Here is a 23,186-nt window from a genome sequence, read left to right as displayed (position 1 = left end):
CATCCACTTTTTATGTAAAATAAAATATATTTATTGTGCCAAATGTGGTGAATGAAGAGATGAGGTAACTGGCATGTTTCAGAAGGGTAATATAGGAAGAAAATTGCCAATTTTCTTTCAGGTAGTTGGAAAAGATTTGTAGGAAAGGTGGTATTCCAAGAGAAGGAAGAAATGATTGAGATTGCTTAGACTAAGATAATTATTCCAGGCTTGGAACATTTCCTGAGAGGCAGCAGGGGGGTGACTAAATGAAGTGGGTTTGTGTGAGCTTGCCTGCTAAATGGTGGGCCGATGTAAGTTGAATAGATTCATTTTGAGTGCAACTCTATACCTGGGGTAAAGATGCAAAAACAAGCAAGACTTGGCCCAAGATCTCACATATTACTTCATTACATAACAGGGGAGGTGAGAATTACCTGTTAATGATAACACATTATGCTAGGTGCTTAACTAATGTCGTTAACAAAGTACTTTGGAAGCACAGAGACCTAAATGGTTAATTATGCATCAGTGGGTTCATACGTGAGGTTAAACAAAGTAGGAAAAGTGGGAAGAGTGTCTTTCAGAAGAGGGACGGGGCCTTCTAAGCACAGGAATGGTGTGAACAGAAGCACACAGGGTGGGTATACATGTGACATTGTTGGGGCTATATGGGACAGGAGCAGGAAATGAGACACAAGGAAATGAAAAGAATATGGATAAAGCATCCAGCCTGGAGTTAATCAGAACCAAAATTCCTCTAATTGTTCAGAACATGGTTTGGAGAGAAAACTCCCGCAAACTTCAAGAGCTCCCAGTGGCTTTTTTGGTTATCTTGGCCACTGAGCAGTGAATGGGAATAGAGAGGAGATGATCAATGGAAGAGGTGATTCCAAAAGAACATGGCAGCCATTTGGATGAGGGTCATGGGGAAGAGAAAGGAGCCCCATTTTATTTTTGAGCTCAGCTGGCTGGCTGGGTGTTAATAGCCTAAACCAATTTTGGGATTATAGAGAGGAAGCAGGAGTTGGGGCAGAAAAGGGAGAAAGAGAATATGTTGAGTTTCTGACATTTTAAATGTGAAGGGCCTGTGGAACATCCTGATATCCAGTAGTAGCTGGAGATATAGGTTGGAAATTTAAGAGGAGATACACACACACACACACATACATAAACATACATACCTGCATCAGCATGTAGAACTGACAATTAAAGCTATAGAAATAAGTGCAGCCTTCAAAGAATATTTAGAGTGAGAAGAATGACTAGAACTGTATTTCAGAGAACTGGCATGTTCTGTGTGGGAAGAGAATGACTAGAACTGTGTTTCAGAGAACTGGCATGTTCTGTGTGGGAAGAAAATGTTGTGTGTCCATATATTCTAAAGTCATATAAACTGTTTGATTTTGCAATCTTTGTTCCACTTCTCTCTCTCTAGTAATAAGATTATAGAAGGTTGACTATATTAATGATGTGTGAGCACATCATTTTCAGTAGCTTCTGTTCTTAAATTTTTTTTCTTTTTTGCTTTAAACTTGTCTCTTGATGTCTTTTTGCTGGGTTTTGGACTTCACTGATCTGAATGAATTTTACTTCAAGGAAACTGGGTATTTTTATCATTGCTTTAAACTTCGCTCTTTCAGAATGATCATGTTTACTATATTATTAGTCACTTTAACTGCTCTTTCTCTCCATAGGAGCTAATGCAGCAGAATGGGATTGGTTATGTGTTAAATGCCAGCAATACCTGTCCAAAGCCTGACTTTATCCCTGAGTCTCATTTCCTGCGTGTGCCTGTGAATGACAGCTTTTGTGAGAAAATTTTGCCGTGGTTGGACGAATCAGTGGATTTCATTGGTAAGTAGCTCAAATAATATTACAGGTCCTTTGGGTTAACTGTCTCATGTGTAGGTGTACCCCATCAGCACCCCCCCACCTTTTTTTCTTTAGAGAAAAGGAGCCTGTTTCAGAGATTTCAAGTCTGAAAACAACACGTGGTGCTGCTTACTCATCTAGTGGTCAAGGTGACACGTGTCACACTGTCCCTAAGGACTGGCCTTGTGACATTCTAGCTAACATTTAACACCACCAAGGTTAAGCTTCACGGGATCTGTAATTACGTATTTGCAAGTATCTGGAAATCAGTTAAGCTTTTAGGGTTACATTCTTCCCCCAACTTTTTCAAATCCTATGCAAGCCTTTGGAAAACTTCAGTAGTATTCCCTGTTGCCTTGTTGCTATGTTTTCCACAGAGAAAAGTTAAATCTTGTGAAAACAAATCCCATTACGTTTAAGTCTTTATGTCAAGATTTCTAACCCTGGGTCCACATGGCAATAATTTCAGGTAGTATTTGATCTAATAGAATTTTGATACACACACACACTCCCATTTCGTCATTCCTTTGGCAATGGTCATGCATGACAGGATCTCATCTGTGCCATACTTTGTTCTGCTTCCTGGGACTGTTCAGTTCTGGAGCTTCTCTGGCTCCTGGGTGCTGCTGAGGCATTTTGGTGCCATGGGTTCAGATCTGCTGGATGATAGGTGATGTGTATTTGGAATGTGGCTTTAGTGGATAGTGGCTGAGCAGAGGAGAAACACTGCAAGCTCCTGAGCAACATACCACAGTGTGTGACTCTTGATGTTCCATGTGAGGATTTTTTTTTCTCTTAGTTATGTAAGTTTGATCACTTTAATCCATAATTAAATACTCTGAATTGGTTACCATCTTTAAAAATAAAAGAACCAGTGCCTTTAAAAAAGTGGAATTGGCCAGGCATGGTGGCTTATGCCTATAATTCCAGCACTTTGGGGAGGCCGAGCCAAGCAATCACTTGAACCCAGGAGTTCAAGACCAGCCTGGGCAACATAGCAAGACCCTGTCTCTACCAGTGCATCTGTGGTCCCAGCTGTCCAGGAGGCTGTGGTGGGAGGACTGCTTGAGCCAGGAGGCGGAGGTTGCAGTGAGCAGAGATTGTGCCACTAAACTCCAGCCTGGGCAATAGAGCCAGACCCTGTCTCAAAAACAAAAAAAGTGGAATTAGGTATATTAAGCACCATACTATAATTTTCACCTGTGAGGGGAATATTCTAGGTAATGCTTTTGGAACTTTGAGTAATTCTAAAACACTTGTCTTTTTTCAAGGTTTCCAGGTTGCTGAGGGTTCCATCGTCAATTAGGATTCATTCTGTGAAACATCTGAAGATAAATGACTTAGTTCACATTAAAATAATCACAAACAAACGGCCAGGGCAGTGGCTCTTGCCTGTAATCCCAGCACTTTGGGAGGCCAAGGCAGGTGGATCACCTGAGATCAAGAGTTCTAGACCAGCCTGGCTAACATATAGTGAAACCTCGTCTCTACTAAAAATATAAAAATTAGCTGGGCGCAGTGGTATACTCCTGTAGTCCCAGCTACTTGGGAAGCTGAGGCAGGAGAATCACTTGAATCTAGGAGGTGGAGGTTGCAGTGAGCCGAGATTGCACTACTGCACTCTAGCCTGGGCGACAGAGTGAAGCTCCATCTCTCAAAAAAAAAAAAAAAAAGGCAAACAAACCCCCACAAGTTAACCCCTCCCCCCACATTGTACTTTTAGAAAACATTCAGCAAATCATTCAGTTTTTGCCTCTTTAAAAAATAACAGTTGGCCGGGCACGGTGGCTCACACCTGTAATCCCAGCACTTTAGGAGGCTGAGGGTCAGGAGTTCACGACCAGGCTAGCCAACGTGTTGAAACCCTGGCTCTACTAAAAATATAAAAATTAGCCGGGCATGGTGACAGGCACTTGTAATCTCAACTACTTGAGAGGCTGAGGCAGGAGAATTGCTTGAACCCAGGAGGTGGAGGTTGCAGTGAGCCGAGACCACACCATTGCACTCCAGCCTTGGTGACAGAATGAGACTCTAACTCAAAAAAAACAAAACAAAACAATTATGGTTAATGTTCCCATTGCACATCACATTGATCCAGAGACACTGGCTCTCATTTCAGCTAAAAATGAGATTTCAAAATCTATCTAGAAGAGAACATGATTTTCTTAAGTCATGACAATGTGTAGGCTTTAGGAGAGAAAGTTTAGTAGGAAAAGTTAGAAGAGAGAATATGAATAACTTTGCTCCCAACTTATTTTCTCCTTTCTTGGGAGATATTGGGGTCATCATGCCACTTGCATTCATAGAGAAGAACTTTAACTGCTTTGCAGTTTGGTTAAACACATGCACACAAAACACAATTTGTTTGCAATATCTGCAAATACGTATCAGTATTTCATTTGCTTGGTCCTATTAGAGCCATCATCCTTATCCCATCCAAGTAATTCAAGGCAAAATCTCCAGGCCACTTTTTGAATTCAGCCCATATTCACTATAATGGCTAGTCTTCTCCTTCATGGTGTTTTAAGCCATGGTTAGTCATAGCATGTCATTTGAAGATGTACCCCCTTAAGTGACCTATAGACTCATAGGGTTTTTTCCTTTTGTTATTTAGATTAGATTTCAGTTAGTCTCCGGGTTTGTTGGACAGACTCAGGTTTATGTGGAATTTTGTCTTTCTTTTTAGTTAATGTGCCAGTAACAGAGTTTGCCCATTTGTGCTGTGGCATACTCATGAGGTGCTCCCAAACCCGGCTAGCTATGAATACAGCCTCTTGCTTCCTCTTCACTGTCTCCTGGACTCCTGCTCTCCTATGCCAAACTCACAACTGCATGGACACAACACAGGAAGGTGATTAGGACCATGTATTTTGGAGGCAAGCTGTCTGTATTTGAGTCCTGCCTGCCTTGGTTGTTAGCAAAGTGGTTTGAGTTCAGTTACTTCAAACTTTCGTGCACCTCAGTTTTCTGATCTGGAAACTGAAGATAATTTACCTACCTTATAGGGATATTGTAAGGATTAAAATAGATAATGTAAAATGAAAAAAGAAAAAAAGAAAACCAAAAAGAGAAGATAAAAAGAAGTAAAATAGATAATGTTATGTGCATTGAACACCTTGTAAAAATACTGGACTCAAAATTGGATATTAATAAGTGTTTTTTAAATTGTTATCTGAAGTTCCTCCCTTTTTCTGTCCTTTGAGCTGGATTCTATAACCCCTCTTAGTTATTACTTACTTCTTTTTAGCCTTTGTAACTTGTCATCCTCACTGCGTCTTGGCCCTTTTCATTTGCAGTTCTCTCTGCCCTTTCTTAACCTAGATTTTAGCCTTAATTTCTGTAATGGCCACCTGCTTATTTCCAGTTTTCATCATCATTGCCTTCTTATTCTTTATTCAGAAACCCGAAGAGCCTCCTTAGTTTTCTACATTAAAAAGGTAGCTTTGGCCAGGTGCAGCGTGTGTAATCACAGCACTTTGGGAAGCAGGGGCAGGAGGATTGCTTGAGGCCAGGAGTTTAACACCAGCCTGGTCAATATAGTAAGATCCTGTCTCTACAAAAAAATTTTGAAAATTAGCCAGGGATGGTGGTGTGTACCTATAGTCCTAGCTGGGAGGCTAAGGCAGGAGGATCGCTTGAGCCTAGGAGTTCTTGGTTACAGTGAGCTATGTTTACGCCATGGCACTCCAGCCTGGGTGAACAGAGTGAGATCCTGTTTCAAAAAAGAAATGTAGCCCTTAGCCTGACATTTCCAATAGCCTCCAGCACCTGCTCCCCACCTTTGAAACCTTCTCTCTGGTTACTTCTCCAAGGCAGGCTGTTTTCTGAGCACTCTGCTCAGTCCCACTGCAGGGCTTTCTTGCACACACTTCCCTTCTCCTCTCTTCCAGGTCTGTATTAATTCTCTTGCTTGAAGACATAGTTTAGAGCTCGTGTCTCCCAAGATGTATGCTTATGAACCTCAACTTCAGTTTAGTCACTTGTTAATTTTTAAAAGACGTCATCAAAAGAGTTGTGGTTGTAAAAGCAGTCGTAAGCACATTGCAGAAAATTTGAAAAACAGAGAAAAAGAAACCTGTAACCTCAACATCGTAACACATGTTACTGTCACTGTTTTATTTCCTTCCAGCCTTCTTCATATTTTTTATAAAAATGGCTTTCAAAAATATATATATCAGTTAGCCAGTATCAGCTGAATGCCTACTATGTGCCTAGTATTAAATCCCTTAGGGGAATGCTGGTAGAAGCAAGCAAGATCCTTCTAGGTCCTTATAATCTAGTTTTTGAGATAATTATGAAAATTAATGAGAGTACTGTCAACGTTAAAAAACAAAAACAAACCCAGCCTACTTCCAGTAAGGATTTGAAGCAGTTTTCAATAATAGGTTAGGACCAAAATATACACATATTCTCACACATACACATTAAAATGGGATTTAAAAAAGCAAGAATCAACTAATATGGGGCTAGGAAAGGTAAAGTAACTGATAAAAAAATCTGAATTGCAACTTCTTACTGAAATAGAGTAGAAACCTTAGCTTTGAGCTTCTTAGCAGCAGGGCAAAAGGGGAGGGAAGCACTGAGAGTACCATGGGGTACATGATAGCTAAGAAGGAAGGGACGTTGGAGGCACAGGAAGGCATGAGACTGCGTACACAGTTTATACCTTCTCATTTGTATAGCATACAATTCTTTGAGTGTTGCTTGTTATTGATTTGTAATTGTTTTATTGTGTTCGGTTTCCCTATCTAGAAAGGGAAGCTGCTTGCTGCCTGATTATTCATATACTACCCAAAACCTCTGTGTTGCTTTGTATATGATAAATAATTATGCTATATATAATCATAACACTAGAAATTTATAATATTTATAACAGGCAGTGAGACTGAATAGCCTTGTATTATTTAGTTGCCAAAGTAAGATTCTTTGCATATCTGTTAATTGTAATAATTTTTACACAAGGCTCAGTAGACTTTTGGTAGTATCTACCAAGAATGTAAAGGGGAGAATTCACGTTCATGACTGAGCACACATGTAACTATTTAGAATTGAGGCAGTCATAGAACTGGCCAGAATGTTAGTAGCTTCCAGGCTGTGTGGAATAACCTCATCCCCTGCTACATGTATGTATTTTTAAGCCCCTCAGCAGTGAGAGATGGCAGCACTGCTTGGATTTCCCCAGTCCTTTGGTTCTAACAAAGTGTCCATGAGTCCTTCCACCGTGTTGTGGGGTATTAAGATAATGCAATAAGACAGTAACTCCTGGGTATCAAGGAAGGGATAAAAGTTCTCTTGGATCTCATTAAAGTGACCTGGTAAACCTGATTCATAGGATATACAATGTTTTCTTCTAAAATTTAGTAAATAAAGTTGAGCCATTTTATGGCATACGGAAAAGTTGCCTAAAGAAAAATAGGGAGGCTGGGCACAATGCCTCACTTCTGTAATCCCAGCACTTTGGGAGGCTGAGGTGGGTGGATCACTTGAGGCCAGCAGTTAAGAGACTAGCCTGCCCAAATTGGTGAAACCCTGCCTCTACTGAAAATACAAAAATTAGCCAGGTGTGGCAGTGCACACCTGTAATCCCAGCTACTCCGGAGGCTAAGGCAGGAGAATCGCTTGAATCCAGGAGGTGGAGGTTGCAATGAGCCGACATCGCACCACTGCACTCCAGCCTGGGCAACAGAGCAAGGCTCTAATAATAATTTAAAATTTTAATTATATCTCTTATGTAATCAGGGAAAAATCTGAAATGTCAGATAACATGATTAAACATTAGCCATGTCTTAGTAGGGGAAAATATTGACATAAGTCAGGAAACGTGAATAATAGCTTGCTTATTAACAAACTGCTTATTAACAAAGAGTTTTCGACCCTAGCTGTCCTGCATGTCAGTGGTGAGGGAATTCTCCTCCCCTACCTCCTCAGAAGAATATTGCAAGGATAAATAGGATGTAAACAGATGAGATTTGCTTAGCGGTTTTCAGGTGGAAGACATTGAGTAAATAAATGGAAACAAGATTCCACTGCTGACCACAATTGTTAGTAGTGACCTTTCTTGAATTTGACTCATACAGAGAAAGCAAAAGCCTCCAATGGATGTGTCCTAGTGCACTGTTTGGCTGGGATCTCCCGCTCTGCCACCATCGCTATTGCCTACATCATGAAGAGGATGGACATGTCTTTAGATGAAGCTTACAGGTGAGGGCAAGAAAATGTCTTCTGTGATTGGCTTTTCATTTGACCTGAAACATAAAGAATTATAAGGATGAGTAACCAAATTAAGAGAGATTATTATTTTAGTCATGCTTTTTACAGGTTACTGTGGATTTTTTAATGGTCTTGTGCTATTTTACTATTTAGCATTAATTCTGTCCTCATGTGTCACTTCATCCTCAGCCACTTTTTATGTTTAAGGAACAAAAATATCCTGTTACATGAGTTTATTCCTTTCCCTAAATGTAAAAGTATCCTTTGCTTTAATTTGCATGAGGGGGAAAAGCTCTAATAGAATGCTCACTGCACGATCTCTGTTCTGCCTCAAACTTTGGATTGCTGGAAAGAAAAAGCCTAATACATGCAAATATGAACCAAATAACTGTCAGACTCCATTCTTTAAGTAAAATTTCCTACATTCTAGAGTGGGCCAGGTTATGTGTGTGATTTTGACTGGGTTGCCTCCAGTCTCTGATTAATCTGATTCCCCTGCATGTCTTGTCGGGTAGAGATGGTTCATTTTTATCTGATAAGAAATAAAAAATATAGAGACTTCATGGAGCAGGCCTGATTTAACAGTTGGATTTTTTTTTTTTCTCTCAAATTAGAAAGTTTGGAAAACAGACATGAGCTGCCCAGTTTCCCATTAAGTCAGGAGCCTGGAGGAGATGAGTCCTCCGGTCACCCACATAAGCTCTTCTGCCCCGGTGCAGGCTTCTCTTGCTCCGTGTAGAAATCAGAAGAAAAGGCACCCTTGTATCACGTCACATCATGAAGTCTCATTATGAGGACGCTACATTTATACTTGTTATTCTTGAGTCAGTTATTTCTATTTTTATGAATTTGCTTTAGGTTACTTGATTTCCATGTTTATTTTTTGTTTTTCTTGTTTCTTATTCAAATGCCAATTTGCAGTGTAGTTCTACTCCTGCATCACCTGAAAAGTATCCATGAGGTGCAGGGGCTGCTGAAGAATTTGTCTGTCATCGCTGATTCTTATATCATCCATGAAACATGAAAGCCATCTAGTATTAGTTTTGGTCCTTTGATGAATCTGTTTTTAACATGGTGGTTACAAATATAGACCCAGACATTTGACCAGCCTGGTTTTGAATCCAGCACCATTATTTAGTAGCCGTGTGATTTCGGGCAAGTCACTTAAGGACTCTGTGTAGTTGTATGATGGGGATAATGACACCCACCTGATAAAAGGTAGTTCTAAATACTAAATAATGATTTGGTGCGTAAGCATTGTGCTTAGCACACAGAGACCACTTTGTCTTGGTTATTCTGTCATGCTGACTATAAAAAGAAGTCTTGCTTTGATACTTTGATCATCTGATACCATCTTCTTTTTGTCATTAAATTTAAAATGTGAACTGTCTTGGGAAGTGACTGGTGACTTTGAGAGGGGATGACGTTGGAAACTGAAGGAGAGTGGCTGTTATACTGTACTTTTTTAAATTTTAAATTTTTTTTTTTTTTTTGCCTGTGCTAGATGGTATATTTTATTTATTTATTTATTGCATTTTAGGTTTTTATTGCATTTTAGGTATGTGAAGAACATACAAGATTGTTGCATAGGCACACACATGGCAGTGTGATTTGCTGCCTTCCTCCCCATCACCTATATCTGGCATTTCTCCCCATGCTATCTCTCCCTAACTCCCCACCCCACACTGTCCCTCCCCTAATTCCCCCTGACAGACCCCAGTGTGTGATGCTTCCCTGTGTCCATGTGTTCTCATTGTTCAACACCCGCCTATGAGTAAGAACATGCAGTGTTTGATTTTCTGCTCTTGTGTCAGTTTGCTGAGAATGATGGTTTCCAGGTTCATCCATGTCCCTACAAAGGACATGAACTCATTGTTTTTGATGGCTGCATAATATTCCATGGTGTATACGTGCCACATTTTCCCTGTCCAGTCTATCATCAGTGGGAATTTGGGTTGGTTCCAGGTCTTTGCTGTTGTAAACTGTGCTGCAATGAACATTCATGTGCACGTGTCCTTATAGTAGAACGATTTATAATCCTTTGGATATATACCCAGTAATAGGATTGCTGGGTCAAATGGAATTTCTATTTCTAGGTGCTTGAGGAATCACCACACTGTCTTCCACAATGGTTTAACTAATTTACACTCCCACCAACAGTGTAAAAGTAGAAAATCTAGGCAAAACCATTCAGGACATAGGCGTAGGCAAGGACTTCATGACCAAAACACCAAAAGCTTTGGCAACAACAGCCAAAATAGACAAATCGGACCTAATCAAACTCCACAGCTTCTGCACAGCAAAAGAAACAGTCATTAGAGTGAACTGGCAACCAACAGAATGGGAAAAAATTTTTGCCATCTACCCATCTGACAAAGGGCTGATATCCAGAATCTACAAAGAACTAAAACAGATTTACAAGAAAAAAACAAATAAGCCCATTCAAAAGTGGGCGAAGGATAAGAACAGACACTTTACAAAAGAAGACATACATGAGGCCAACAAACATGAAAAAATGCTCATCATCACTGGTCATCAGAGAAATGCAAATCAAAACTACATTGAGATACCATCTCATGCCAGTTTGAATGGCAATCATTGAAAAATCTGGAGACAACAGATGCTGGAGAGGATGTGGAGAAATAGCAACACTTTTACACTGTTGGTGGGATTGTAAATTTTTTCTTTTTTTAAGATGGGGTTTCACCATGTCGGTCAGGCTGGTCTTGAACTCCTGACCTCAGGTGATCCACCCGCCTTGGCCTCCAAAATGCTTGGATTACAGGCGTGAGCCACCATGCCTGGCCTATACTGTACTTTTGATAGTAGCACTGGTGTGTGTATGTCGGGGTGTCGTTGGTGATGAATAAGTAATCATCTCTAGGCCAGGCCTGGTGGCCCACATCTGTAATCCCAGCACTTTGAGAGGCCAAGGTGGGAGAATCACTTGAGCCCAGGAGTTTGAGACCAGCCTGGGCAACACAGTGAGACCCTTTCTCACACACACACACAAAATTAGCCAGGCGTGTGATCCTATAGTCTCAGCTACTCAGGAGGCTGAGGTGGGAGGACTGCATGTGCCCAGGAATTCGAGGCTGCAGTGAGCTGTGTGTATGCTACTGTACTCCAGCCTGGGCGACAGAACAAGACCCTGTCTCTTAAGAAAAGACTGCCACCAACAAAACCCCATATCGTCTCTTATCAGTTGCATTGGGAGCCCTGGCCCTTGAAAATAAGGAAGCAAAAACTAGGGCCTTTGGTGCCTGGCTGCCTCTCTTTGGCATGCTCCAGGGATGTGTGCAAAGCTTCCCCAACACCTGGGTCTTTTGTATTCTCCACCTTGTGGCATCTCCCTGAACTTTTAAACCAATCATCTTTCAGAGGTTTTTGAGGTCTGCCTGTTAATGCCCTGTCTCATTTATTCACTTAATATTCTTAAGATAAAGTATAGTTGGCCAGGCACAGTGGCTCACACCTGTAATCCCAGCATTTTGGGAGGCCGATGGGGGCGGATCATGAGATCAGGTGTTCAAGACCAGCCTGGCCAATATGGTGAAACCCCGTCTCTACTAATATAAAAATTAGCCGGGCGTGGTGGCGCACGCCTGTAGTCCCAGCTACTCAGGAGGCTGAGGCAGGAGAATAGTTTGAACCCAGGAGGCAGAGGTTGCAATGATCTGAGATCGCGCCACTGCACTCCAGCCTGGGTGACAAAGCAAGACTTCGCCTCAAAAACAAACAAAAAAAGATATAGTTGTAAAATTCAGGTTTTTGTTTTTTTCTCTCTCTGTAGATTTGTGAAAGAAAAAAGACCTACTATATCTCCAAACTTCAATTTTCTGGGCCAACTCCTGGACTATGAGAAGAAGATTAAGAACCAGACTGGAACATCAGGGCCAAAGAGCAAACTCAAGCTGCTGCACCTGGAGAAGCCAAATGACCCTGTCCCTGCCGTCTCAGAGGGTGGACAGAAAAGCGAGACGCCCCTCAGTCCACCCTCTGCCGACTCTGCTACCTCAGAGGCAGCAGGGCAAAGGCCTGTGCATCCCACCAGCATGCCCAGCATGCAGCCGCCGCTGTTGGAGGACAGTCCGCTGGTACAGGCACTCAGTGGGCTGCACCTGTCCACAGACAGGCTAGAAGACAGCAATAAGCTCAAGCGTTCCTTCTCTCTGGATATCAAATCAGTTTCATATTCAGCCAGCATGGCAGCGTCCTTACATGGCTTTTCCTCATCAGAAGATGCTTTGGAATACTACAAACCTTCCAGTACTCTGGATGGGACCAACAAGCTATGCCAATTCTCCCCTGTTCAGGAACTATCGGAACAGACTCCTGAAACCAGCCCCGACAAGGAGGAAGCCAGCATCCCCAAGAAGCCGCCGACCACCAGGCCTTCCGACAGCCAGAGCAAGCGATTGCACCCGATCAGAACCGGCAGCAGCGGTACCACCCAGAGGTCTCTTTTATCTCCGTTGCATCGAAGTGGGAGCGTGGAGGACAATTACCATACCAGCTTCCTTTTTGGCCTTTCCACCAGCCAGCAGCACCTCACGAAGTCTGCTGGCCTGGGCCTCAAGGGCTGGCACTCAGATATCTTGGCCCCCCAGACCTCTACCCCTTCCCTGACCAGCAGCTGGTATTTTGCCACGGAGTCCTCACACTTCTACTCTGCCTCAGCCATCTATGGAGGCAGTGCCAGTTACTCTGCCTACAGCTGCAGCCAGCTGCCCACTTGCGGGGACCAAGTCTATTCTGTGCGCAGGCGGCAGAAGCCAAGTGACAGAGCTGACTCGCGGCGGAGCTGGCACGAAGAGAGCCCCTTTGAAAAGCAGTTTAAACGCAGAAGCTGCCAAATGGAATTTGGAGAGAGCATCATGTCAGAGAATAGGTCGCGGGAAGAGCTGGGGAAAGTGGGCAGTCAGTCTAGCTTTTCGGGCAGCATGGAAATCATTGAGGTCTCCTGAGAAGAAAAACACTTGCGACTTCTATAGACAATTTTTTTTCTGGTTCACAAAAGAATTCCCTGTAAATCTGAAATATATATATGTACATACATATATATTTTTAGAAAATGGAGCTATGGTGTAAAAGCAAAAGGTGGATCAACCCAGTTGTTACTCTCTTAACATCTGCATTTGAGAGATCAGCTAATACTTCTCTCAACAAAAATGGAAGGGCAGATGCTAGAATCCCCCCTAGACAGAGGAAACCATCTTATTCAGTGAATTGCACATCTTCTTGTTCTTAAAAAGAAAGTGTATTTGGTGTCGGGGGACAAAATGCTCTACCATTTTCACATTGTGCTACTAAGAGATCTCAAATATTAGTCTTTGTCTGGTCCCTTCCATAGTACACCTTAGCGCTGAGACTGAGCCAGCTTGTGGGTCAGGTAGGTAGACCCTGTTAGGGACAGAGCCTAGTGGTAAATCCAAGAGAAACGAACCTTTCCAAAGCTGATTCACAAACCCACGCTCACCTGACAGCCGAGGGACACAGCATCACTCTGCTGGATGGACCATTAGGGGTCTTGCCAAGGTCTACTTTAGAGCAAACCCAGTACCTCAGACAGGAAAGTCGGGGCTTTGACCACTACCATATCTGGTAGCCCGTTTTCTAGGCATTGTGAATAGGTAGGTAGCTAGTCACACTTTTCAGACCAATTCAAACTCTCTATGCACAAAATTCCAGTGGGCCTGGATGGAGGTAGTTAATTTTGTTTTCTTCTCAGCTTTATGAAGAGAAGGGAAAGTGTCTAGGATTCAGCTGAACAGCCAGGAACCTGGCAGCGTCATGAGTTAAAGCTAAGGTTGGGAGGCTAACGAGTCTACCTCCCTCTTTATAAATCAAAGAATTGTTTAAAATGGGATTGTCCATCCTTTAAATAAAGATGAACTTGGTTTCAAGCCAAATGTGAATTTATTTGGGTTGGTAGCTGAGCAGCAGCACCTTCCAGTTCTCAGCCAGAGTAGATGTTTTTGCCATTTCTGCTTCACTGCATGGATACAGTTGGTAAAATGTAACAATACAGCAGAATTTTACAGGAAACTACCAAGGGAGGTAAATTATGAGAAGATTAAGAAAGGTAAAAATTGCTGAGGAGAAGCAGGAAACCTATTTCCTTACTGGCTTTTATCCCCTTGGCATGCGAGGGGGTGGTTTCTGTAATTGCCTCAGACTTTCGAATTTACTAGTAGGGCTGAGAAAGGCTTTAGTGAGCAAGGAATATTCAGAATAAAACTGTTAGGAAAGCTGAGAAGACTGCTGAATTTTGAATTTTGATCAGTTATGAGCAGAGTACAAAGCTATTTTCAGAAACTCTGGCTGGCGTGTCTTCAGTGGAAGGGGCGAATCAAAATGGAGTGAGAGCGAGGGTCCTCAGCCCTCAGCCTACAATCACTGTGTGGAATTGGTCCTGGCGGCTGAACGTAGGTCGTCACTGGAACAAGTATGTAAGTGATAGTGCAAATCTGCTTTCACACCTCCTCCTGGCTTGAGTTTTGTCAGCTACAGTGTGGGTCCTCTTTTGAAGCCTTAATTCATGACAGCAGCTTTTTGGGGGTGGGGCTGGGCGAGTGTTGTCATTGTTCTTTCCTTTCCTGTAAGTGTCGCTAGTTGCTGCCTTGTATCTCAGGTTTTTCTCTGTTTGAGAAATGGACAGTTTTTTGACCAGGATGTGACTTCATGTTTCCTATGGTGACTTCTAAAACCAGCACAGAATGACATGACTCAACAGAGACTGGCTTGGTCCTGGGGAAGATGAGCCGCACAGACATCACTAGCTGTGCACAAATAATGTGCCATGATGGGGTGTAAAGTGAAGGCAGAAGAGGGTAAGCCACATTGCTGATACTGGGAAAGAGCTGGTCAGTGATTTGAGTTAGTTTTTATATATACATTGAAATCTAATGTAATCACATTCTCAAGTTTCACACAGTAATTTTTGATGTTATGTACACACACACAAATGTGTAATGGTTCACCACTTCCGGAATGTGGTCATATCCAAAACATTTTTAAGAAATGAAAGCAGTAGCTCCTTGCTAAGATGTTTCAGGAGGTTTGAGGGACTGGGTTTTAATGAGCTTCTGTCATTTAGAGCGTCTCTTGGCCATCGTCCCCTTCCTTCTGTAACTGTGATGTAGTCACATATTACAGCCTTCAGTGCTGGTTCGCTAGTGTCAAATCATTTCGTGGAATCAAGACTGCCGTGGTGAAGGGGCAGCCTCGGAGGCAGGCTCTGGAGCTGCTTGGGTGTCTTTGGGCAGGGTGGTGGCTGGCTCTCTTCAGCTTGTAATCGGGGAAACCCTGGCATCTACTAGGGTGATATAGATGGTGATTTTAAAGAGCAAAACTAGACAGACTTCTATGTGAGAAATGCTGGAAAATGACTTAGGACATGTGTAAAGTTAGATGGAAAGACTGTAAATGTTTAATATGAATATAGTGTTCTTTTGAAGTAAGGCCAGCTGTCGAATGGTTAAATTGTGCATTTCTCATTTTGATGTGTCATGTATGTTAATGTATGAAATGATGAAATAAAATCAAAACTGGTACCTGTTTATACATAAATATGAGAAAAGACCTATTTTTGCAGCCATCCACTCGGTGGGAATACCACCACCCAAGTTGCCAAAGGAGGCAGTGGTGAAACCTGTCTTGTTCTTCTCACGTAAATGAGGATTTTAGCTCAAAATAAAGTGGTTTTGTCATCAGGTATATTCTCTGTTCTATCATTTGCATGGAACACAGGATCATCAGCTAACAGTAAAGTGCCAGCCTTCTTTACTGTGTACATGAAGTATACACTATGGTGTAGAAGCCTAAGGCACTTGGGAAATATTTTCTAGCTGACTGATTCCAGAACACACAAGTACCTGGCAGGAAGAAAAAGGCCAGCTACACACTCTTGGTCCATTTCAAATAACAATGTTACGATTCCAACAGGAAAAACAGGAAGGGCAATTGTTGAAGATCTAACCCCTGTCCTTGCCACGTACATCTTAGTGACCTCTCTGCTCATGACACTAGATTTGATGACTTATGAGACTTGAAGCTTAGTCTCATCAGTTTCATAAAAATGAGGTGTTGAAGGAATAAAGCTGCAGTGCAAGCAGATTCAATGATGACTATAGGAAGAATCACAGGTACCCCTGAAGTTGGTTGACCTGAAGTTAGTTAGATTTAAGAAAATTTGTAAGAAGCATTGGGCTGACTAAGCTAGACTAAAAGAACTGTCTTGGCCAGGTCCCCGCAGAAAATAAGAGGTAGAAGTGAGATACGGGAATACAAGGAAGTAGTATAAATCAGCCCCCAGAGACGGAGGGTGGCAGAAGGAACAGTTGTTTCAGTGAGAGGCTTCCAAAAAGAAGATGGAAGATCTTGGAAGGGCCTGAAGGTCAGGCCGGTTATGGAGCTCAGAGCCCCTTGACCAGCCTCAGCAGGCTGTTGTTGGAGGACTGGTTTGGATGTGACAATTACAATTAGACCAGGAATTAAGGGGAGGTTGGGCACGGTGGCTCACGCCTGTAATTCCAGCACTTTGGGGGGAGCTGAGGTGGGTGGATCACCTGAGGTCAGGGGTTTGAGACCAGTCTAATTTTTGAGACTAAAAATACAAAAATTAGTTGGGTGTTGTGGTGGGTGCCGGTAATCCCAGCTACTTGGGAGGCTGAGGCAGGAGAATTGCTTGAACCCAGGAGGCAGAGGTTGCAGTGAGCTGAGATTGTGCCACTGCACTACAGCCTGGGCAACAAAAGCAAAACTCCATTTCCAATAAAATAAATAAATAAACTAAGCAGGAAAATTAGGAAGGTATAGATGGAGATGTGAAGAAATATGGCAAAATTGGAGCCGAGTGTCTAAAGAGAATATGTGAAGGGTAGGGGGCGTATACTGGGACTAGTTGATGGAAATTTTTTAGCCTGAAAACATTCACTGTTACTTTCTTTTCTTCATTGACAAATCTGGTGGTTTTTTTTTTTTTGAGACGGAGTCTCGCTGTGTCGCCCAGGCTGGAGTACAGTGGCGTGATCTCAGCTCACTGCAACCTCCACCTCCCAGGTTTAAGCGATTCTCCTGCCTCAGCCTCCTGAGTAGCTGGGACTAAAAGCGTGCGCCACCACACCCAGCTAATTTTTGTAATTTTAGTAGAGACAGGGTTTCACCATGTTGGCCAGGATGGCCTGGATCTCCCAAAGTGCTGGGATTATACTTTATCTTAAATATTCTTCTGGTTTTGTTTTTCTGAGAAGCAGGAATGTTTTAGATTACCTAGTAAACAAAATTTGTCTATGTATTTTATCTGTGGATATTACTCTTCTGCTTCTATAAATGGAAGCAGGAAGTAAACTGTTTCTAGCTTCTGTGGGACCATTCATCCTTGAACAGCCTAATTTTACTTGGTTATATCTTTAAAGTTGCAGAATCAACTGGAAAATTACAGCACTGTCTTGGAAGATATTTACAAGTCAGTCACATTGTTGCAGTTTATTTGCAGAGACAGCAAAATGCATTTATGTAAAAACAGTTTCATTCTTTTGGTTCCAGCTCAAACATTAGAATCAGTTTGAAAATACTGTCCCACAGGAAATTCAGGATGTGACCTTGTAGAAGCAACGTGATAGGCAAATAAGGTAACTTGAAGAGCATTCAGTAATGTCTGGGTTCTCTTTGGTCGGAATTATGACAATTTCAAAGACCAGATTGAAAGCACTTGGTGCACAAAGGCTTTCGGCATAACTCATGCCTCAAGGAATGAGCCTTCATTGGTGAAGAAAAATTAATTGGGTCATCAGTAAATTCCATCATGTCTTACACTGACATTGATGGCCCTGGAAAGTATTCCGGAGGCATGGACACACACACCAGCATAACGCTGGTCATCCTGGCAAGCAACTCCAGCTAGCTGCCAACTGTTTTATCTTTTTGGTTTGAAGCAGGTAGATAATTATCGGGCTACCCTTTCCCTCTGTAGCCGTAGCATTTGAATGGAAGGCACATGCCTGGTGTGTCAAAAACCACAAGAAATTAAATTATTTGACAGCAGTCCCTAACCTTTTTGGCACCAGGGACCCATTTCATAGAAGACAAGTTTTCTACAGACAGGGAAGCAGGGGGATGATTTCTGGATGAGACTGTTCTCTTTTCCACCATCAGGCATTAAATTCTCACAAGGGGCACACACGCGTGCAGTTCACAATAGGGTTCGCACTCAGGAAAGTCTAATGCTGGGGCTGATCTGACAGGAGGTGGAGCTCAGGCAGTGATGCGAGTGATGGGGAGTGGCTATAAATGTACATGAAGCAGGCCAGGGGCGTGGCCCCACCTGTAATCTCAGCACTTTGGGAGGCGGAGGCAGGTGGATCACAAGGTCAGGAGTTCAAGACCAGCCTGGCCAAGATAGTGAAACCCCGTCTCTACTAAAAATACAAAAATTAGCCAGGTGTGATGGCACGCTCCTGTAGTCCCAGCTACCCAGGAGGCTGAGGCAGGAGAATCCTTGAATCTGGGAGGCAGAGGTTGCAGTGAGCTGAGATCACACTGCTGTACTCCACCTTGGGCGACAGAGCAAGACTTTGTCTCAAAGCGCGCGCGCGCGCGCACACACACACACACACACGAAGCTTCACTTGCTCGCCCACCATTCACCTCCTGCTGTGCAGCCCAGTTCCTAACATGCCACAGGTGAGTACCGGTCTTCGGCCTGGGGGTTGGAGACCCCTGATTTAAGGTAAGTTAGTGAACAATAATGACACCTCCTCAGGGGCACTATATAGTTCTTAACAAAGGAATGAAGACCAAGGTGGAGGAAAGAAAAGCAAAACTCTCATAATTACATTTCATACCTCAAAAGTCCACAAGAATAAAAGTTTTCTCTTCTCCCTAATCCATCTTTCAGTCTTGAGTATCAACATTTGGAATAATTTCTGCTGAGCACTATGTATCTGGGTTTAGCTGAAGTATAAACAAATCAGGAAGACCAAGTTCCCAATCGCACTAGAATTTTAATACATGTTTGGTCATGTCTCTCTGACAATTCCTAGTTTTGCCTTGGGACTTACTAGGGGAAATGCCAAAGCTAAGTAAGTTCTACAAATCAACACAAAAGTGGCACCTGTCAGTCACCCCAGGGCCATTAGTTTACATAACCTTGTAAAACCGAGTTTGTAATACTTATAATGTAAGGGTAACGTTACCAACCTCTTTCATAAGTCTGAAGAAGCCACAAAGAAATACTCAGGATACAGATACATATATACATACACGCACATACACACATAAAATCAAACTTTATTTTTTTACTCGAAAAGCAAATTCTCCCAGATTCAATTCCTTTTTTTTTTTTTTTTTTTTTTGAGACAGAGTTTCTTGTTGCCCAGGATGGAGTGCAATGGCACAATCTCAGCTAACTGCAACCTCTGCCTCCCAGGTTCAAGTGATTCTCCTGCCTCAGCCTCCCAAGTAGCTGGGATTACAGGTGCCAGCCACCATGCCCAGCTAATTTTTGTATTTTTTTAGTAGAGATGGGGTTTCACCATGTTGGTCAGGCTGGTCTTGAACTCCTGACCTCAGGTGATCCACCCGTCTCAGCCTCCCAAAGTGCTGGGATTATAGGCATGGACCACAGCGCCTAGCCTAAATTCATTTATTGAATGTACTCCTATATCAGGCTATGGAGTCCTTGAAACTCATTTAATCAAACATTTACTCTGTGCAGAGAACACTAGGTAGGTATCTAGGTTCAAAATATATTTTAAGGATATTATCTAAGACACGGGAGACTCTATGTATATAGTCTATAAAACTATATGTATAGTTACTAAGAATAAAACTTTGAGAGAAACAAAGATGTGAAATCTGTAAAGCTACACTCCACAATTCATTTACTATAAATTTATATACACATAATACAAGGGGTGACGGCCAGTTTCTACCAACCTTGCACTTCAACCAGTAAAACCAGGAGACTGCAGGTAGGGGCCTATTTGACAGTGTTCATAAATGAACAGATCACTGGATACACAAAACAGGCTCTAGAAAGCAGCAGCCAATAAACACCTAATTTATAATTGAATGGAAGACAAGCAGCTCTACCTTACGAGCTCAGAATTAATTTTTTTTTAATTAGCTGGATTTGGTGGCACACACCTGTAGTCCCAACTACTCAGGAGTCTGAGGCGGGAGGATCCCTGGGGCCCAGGAGTTTGAGGGAGCAGTGCACTATGACTGCGCCACTGCACTCCAGCCTGAGCAATAGAGCAAGACCCTGTCTCAAACCAAGATTAGAATCAGATCAAGTTTAGCCGAGATACGTTAAACTAAACAGACCTATTTTAATCTTGACCTAGGGCCATTGCTCAGAGACAACAGGTAACATGCTCACTGCAGTAAAGAGCTTAATCAGAATCGCAGACTTGGAATGTAGAGCTGGAAGGGCCTTGAGAGCCCACCCAGACTAGCTCACACTGAAGGGAGGTGGAAACTGAGGCTGAGGGAATGAAATGGCTTGCCAAAAGAGTAAGGCCAGAAACATCCAGCCAAGGGCTCTTTCACAACTCCTATCCCTGAAATTTCTCATAATGGCCAGAGAGGTCATGGGGTATTAACCAACAAAGAGATCCAGCATAACTGCTTCTTGAAATACAAATCACTCAGACTGCCAGGTTCCATCAGGAAATAGCAAAACATCAAGGGAAAGGACTGGTAACACCGTGTTACCAGTCAGAGGTTCAATCAGAGAAGAACCACTAGGGAGGAAGTAGAATGAGAGGACTGGTAAAGGGATATGACTTAAGCAATACAGGGGCTGGTAAAGGTCTCGGTTCTGCTGTTTCTGTCGGGAGGGACGGTGGGGGAGAGTAAGGACAACCGAGACTTGCAGGCAACAAGCCAGGACCTGCCCCTGCCTCTCACCACAGCCCGCGCCGGCCTCTCCTCATCCCCAAGCCTTCATCCTTGCGTTTGGAGACCGAGAAGCTGGTCCTCATGCCTGGCCCAGGGTTTGGAAAAGGCGAAGGCAGAATTCTGTGGGAGCTGGAGGAGCTGTGGGCCCAGCAGCTGTCCACACAAGTGCTGGAGATCCATGGAACCATGCAAGAGATGGAACAGGGCCTGACCTACATCAGCGTTCAGTGACTACGCACGGCTATCACTCTGCATCCACTTCCAAATCTCATGCAAATCTCTCTCGTGGCCAACCCTCACCAGAGAAGCAAACACAGAAGGGAATTCTGGGAAAACAGTTCAGTTTAGCCACGTTGACAACACTGCAAAAACCACGACACACCATCAATATTAAGCTAGAATTCTTTGCAAAAATATTGAATTTTCCTATTGCTCTTCTGCCATACTTCTCTGCTTCCACCTAGTAATAAGTAGCCTATCACCTACCTACTCAGGACCCCAATCTAAGTTAACCCCATGTTTTATCTAACTTCCTTAGAAGGAGACAGTTGCTGGAGAGCTGGCTGGCTGTGCAGTTTGTGCCGCGCTGGGTCTGCCATTCTGCCCTGTGCCAACCACTAACTGCTGCAACACTGGATAAGCTCAGCCGTCGCAGGCTTGAGCTGCCTCCCACTCTGTGCTTTCGCGTGTCACCTATATTAATACAGTAAGGGCCAGGTGCAGTGGCTCATGCCTGTAATCCCAGCACTTTGGGAGGCCGAGGCGGGCGGATCGCCTGAGGTTGGGAGTTCAAGACCAGCCCTGACCAACACGGAGAAACCCCGTCTCTACTAAAAATACAAAATTAGCTGGGCATGGTGGCCCATGTCTGTAATCCCAGCTACTCAGGAGGCTGAGGCAGGAGAATCACTCAAACCTGGAAGGTGGAGGTTGTGGTGAGCCGAGATCGCACCATTGTACTCCAGCCTGGGCAACAAGAGCGAAGCTTGGTCTCAAAAAAAAAAAAAAAAAAAAAGTGCAGTGAGGATAACGGCACCTGAGCTATTTTTGTAGCTCTATAAACAATCAACCCTTCATTCTTTGAAGTTATAAACATATCCCGTGTTCAGAACTGGGTTTTGTATACCTCAGAAGAAAGACAATGACGGTGATGTCTTAAAAATACCACTTCCTGTCAATCTAGATGAAAGAAATATGAATATTCATTGTATTATTCTTTCAAATTTGAAAATATAAAATTTAAAAAGATTTTTTTACCTGAAATCTCAGCTACTTGGGAGGCTGAGGCAGGAGAATCACTTGAACCTGGGAGGTGGAGGTTGTAGTGAGCCGAGATCACGCCATTGCACTCCAGCCCAGGCGGCAGTGCGAGACTCCGTCTCAAAAAAAAAAAAAGAATTTTTTTTAATTAGCTGGATTTGGTGGCACACACCTGTAGTCCCAGCTACTCAGGAGTCTGAGGCGGGAGGATCCCTGGGGCCCAGGAGTTTGAGGCAGCAGTGCGCTATGACTGCGCCACTGCACTCCAGCCTGAGCAACGCAGCAAGATTAGAATCAGATCAAGGTTAGCCAAGATACATTAAATTAACTGGATCAATTTTAATCCTGTGAATCTACTGAAAGCTCTTTCTGGCATCTGAAAACACACCTCCCAAGGCTTGGAGGAACGCGGGGAACAGGACGCAGGCCTGTATGGCAGCCCGGCCCCAGCGACTCCCCTCAGCCCTGCCTCTTGGTCTCAAGGTGTCTGCCTAGGTGTGCTCCCCACATTCCATTCTTTGCTCCTCCCATCCTTCCTTCAAGCAGAACACCTATGGTGTGCAAAGTACTACACGAAGCACTTCTGTTGTTACTCAAATCACTTCCTTTCCTAAGCTCCCAGAGAAATTCAGCAGCGTTTTGAGTTTCTTCTTTTCAGAAATGAAGGCCGGAGGCTCTCTGGCCGTATTTGTAACCCAGGCACAATATCGGACACATGAAATGGGCTCAAGAAATGCCGTGGGATCAGAGATCTCTGCAGTCAGTGTCCAGAGCCTTCTCATCTCACACGTTTTCTAGGCTAGTAAAACCACATGCTGCTTAAAACCTTGTTACAAAAACTGAAATCCTGCCAGTGTTGAAAGAAAGCTAAACTACGTCTGCATCAAGGAAACCGTTTATCAGTGGAGATGCATCTGATGAGGGTGTGGAAAGGGAGGCTTCGGTTTCTGATGACG

General features: G+C 43.2%; 1 protein-coding gene and 1 long non-coding RNA gene across 3 annotated transcripts in view; one reads left to right on the top strand and one right to left on the bottom strand.

Moving 5' to 3' along the window:
* Positions 1-15,783, top strand: part of DUSP16 (dual specificity phosphatase 16) — a 91,493-nt gene extending 75,710 nt beyond the window's left edge. For both annotated transcript variants that reach the window (XM_032253668.1, XM_032253669.1), the window contains exons 5-7: positions 1,677-1,836; positions 7,932-8,055; positions 11,858-15,783. In XM_032253668.1, coding sequence (XP_032109559.1) covers positions 1,677-1,836; positions 7,932-8,055; positions 11,858-13,031 — 1,458 coding nt within the window. In that variant the 3' untranslated portion in view covers positions 13,032-15,783. The remainder of the gene's footprint in view (positions 1-1,676; positions 1,837-7,931; positions 8,056-11,857) is intronic.
* Positions 7,567-22,283, bottom strand: LOC116533800. Its single transcript, XR_004261453.1, has 2 exons — positions 22,228-22,283; positions 7,567-8,099 (listed from the first exon to the last, which is right to left on the bottom strand). It is a non-coding gene; the product is annotated as an uncharacterized LOC116533800 (long non-coding RNA).
* Between the last annotated feature and the right edge of the window lie 903 nt (positions 22,284-23,186).

Source organism: Sapajus apella, unplaced genomic scaffold, assembly GCF_009761245.1.
Source record: "Sapajus apella isolate SASKATOON/1434 unplaced genomic scaffold, GSC_monkey_1.0 scaffold84, whole genome shotgun sequence".
NCBI classification, from domain to species: Eukaryota; Metazoa; Chordata; class Mammalia; order Primates; family Cebidae; genus Sapajus; species Sapajus apella.
The sequence above is the reverse complement of the archived record's forward strand: the minus strand, read 5'-3'. Positions and strand labels throughout refer to the sequence as shown.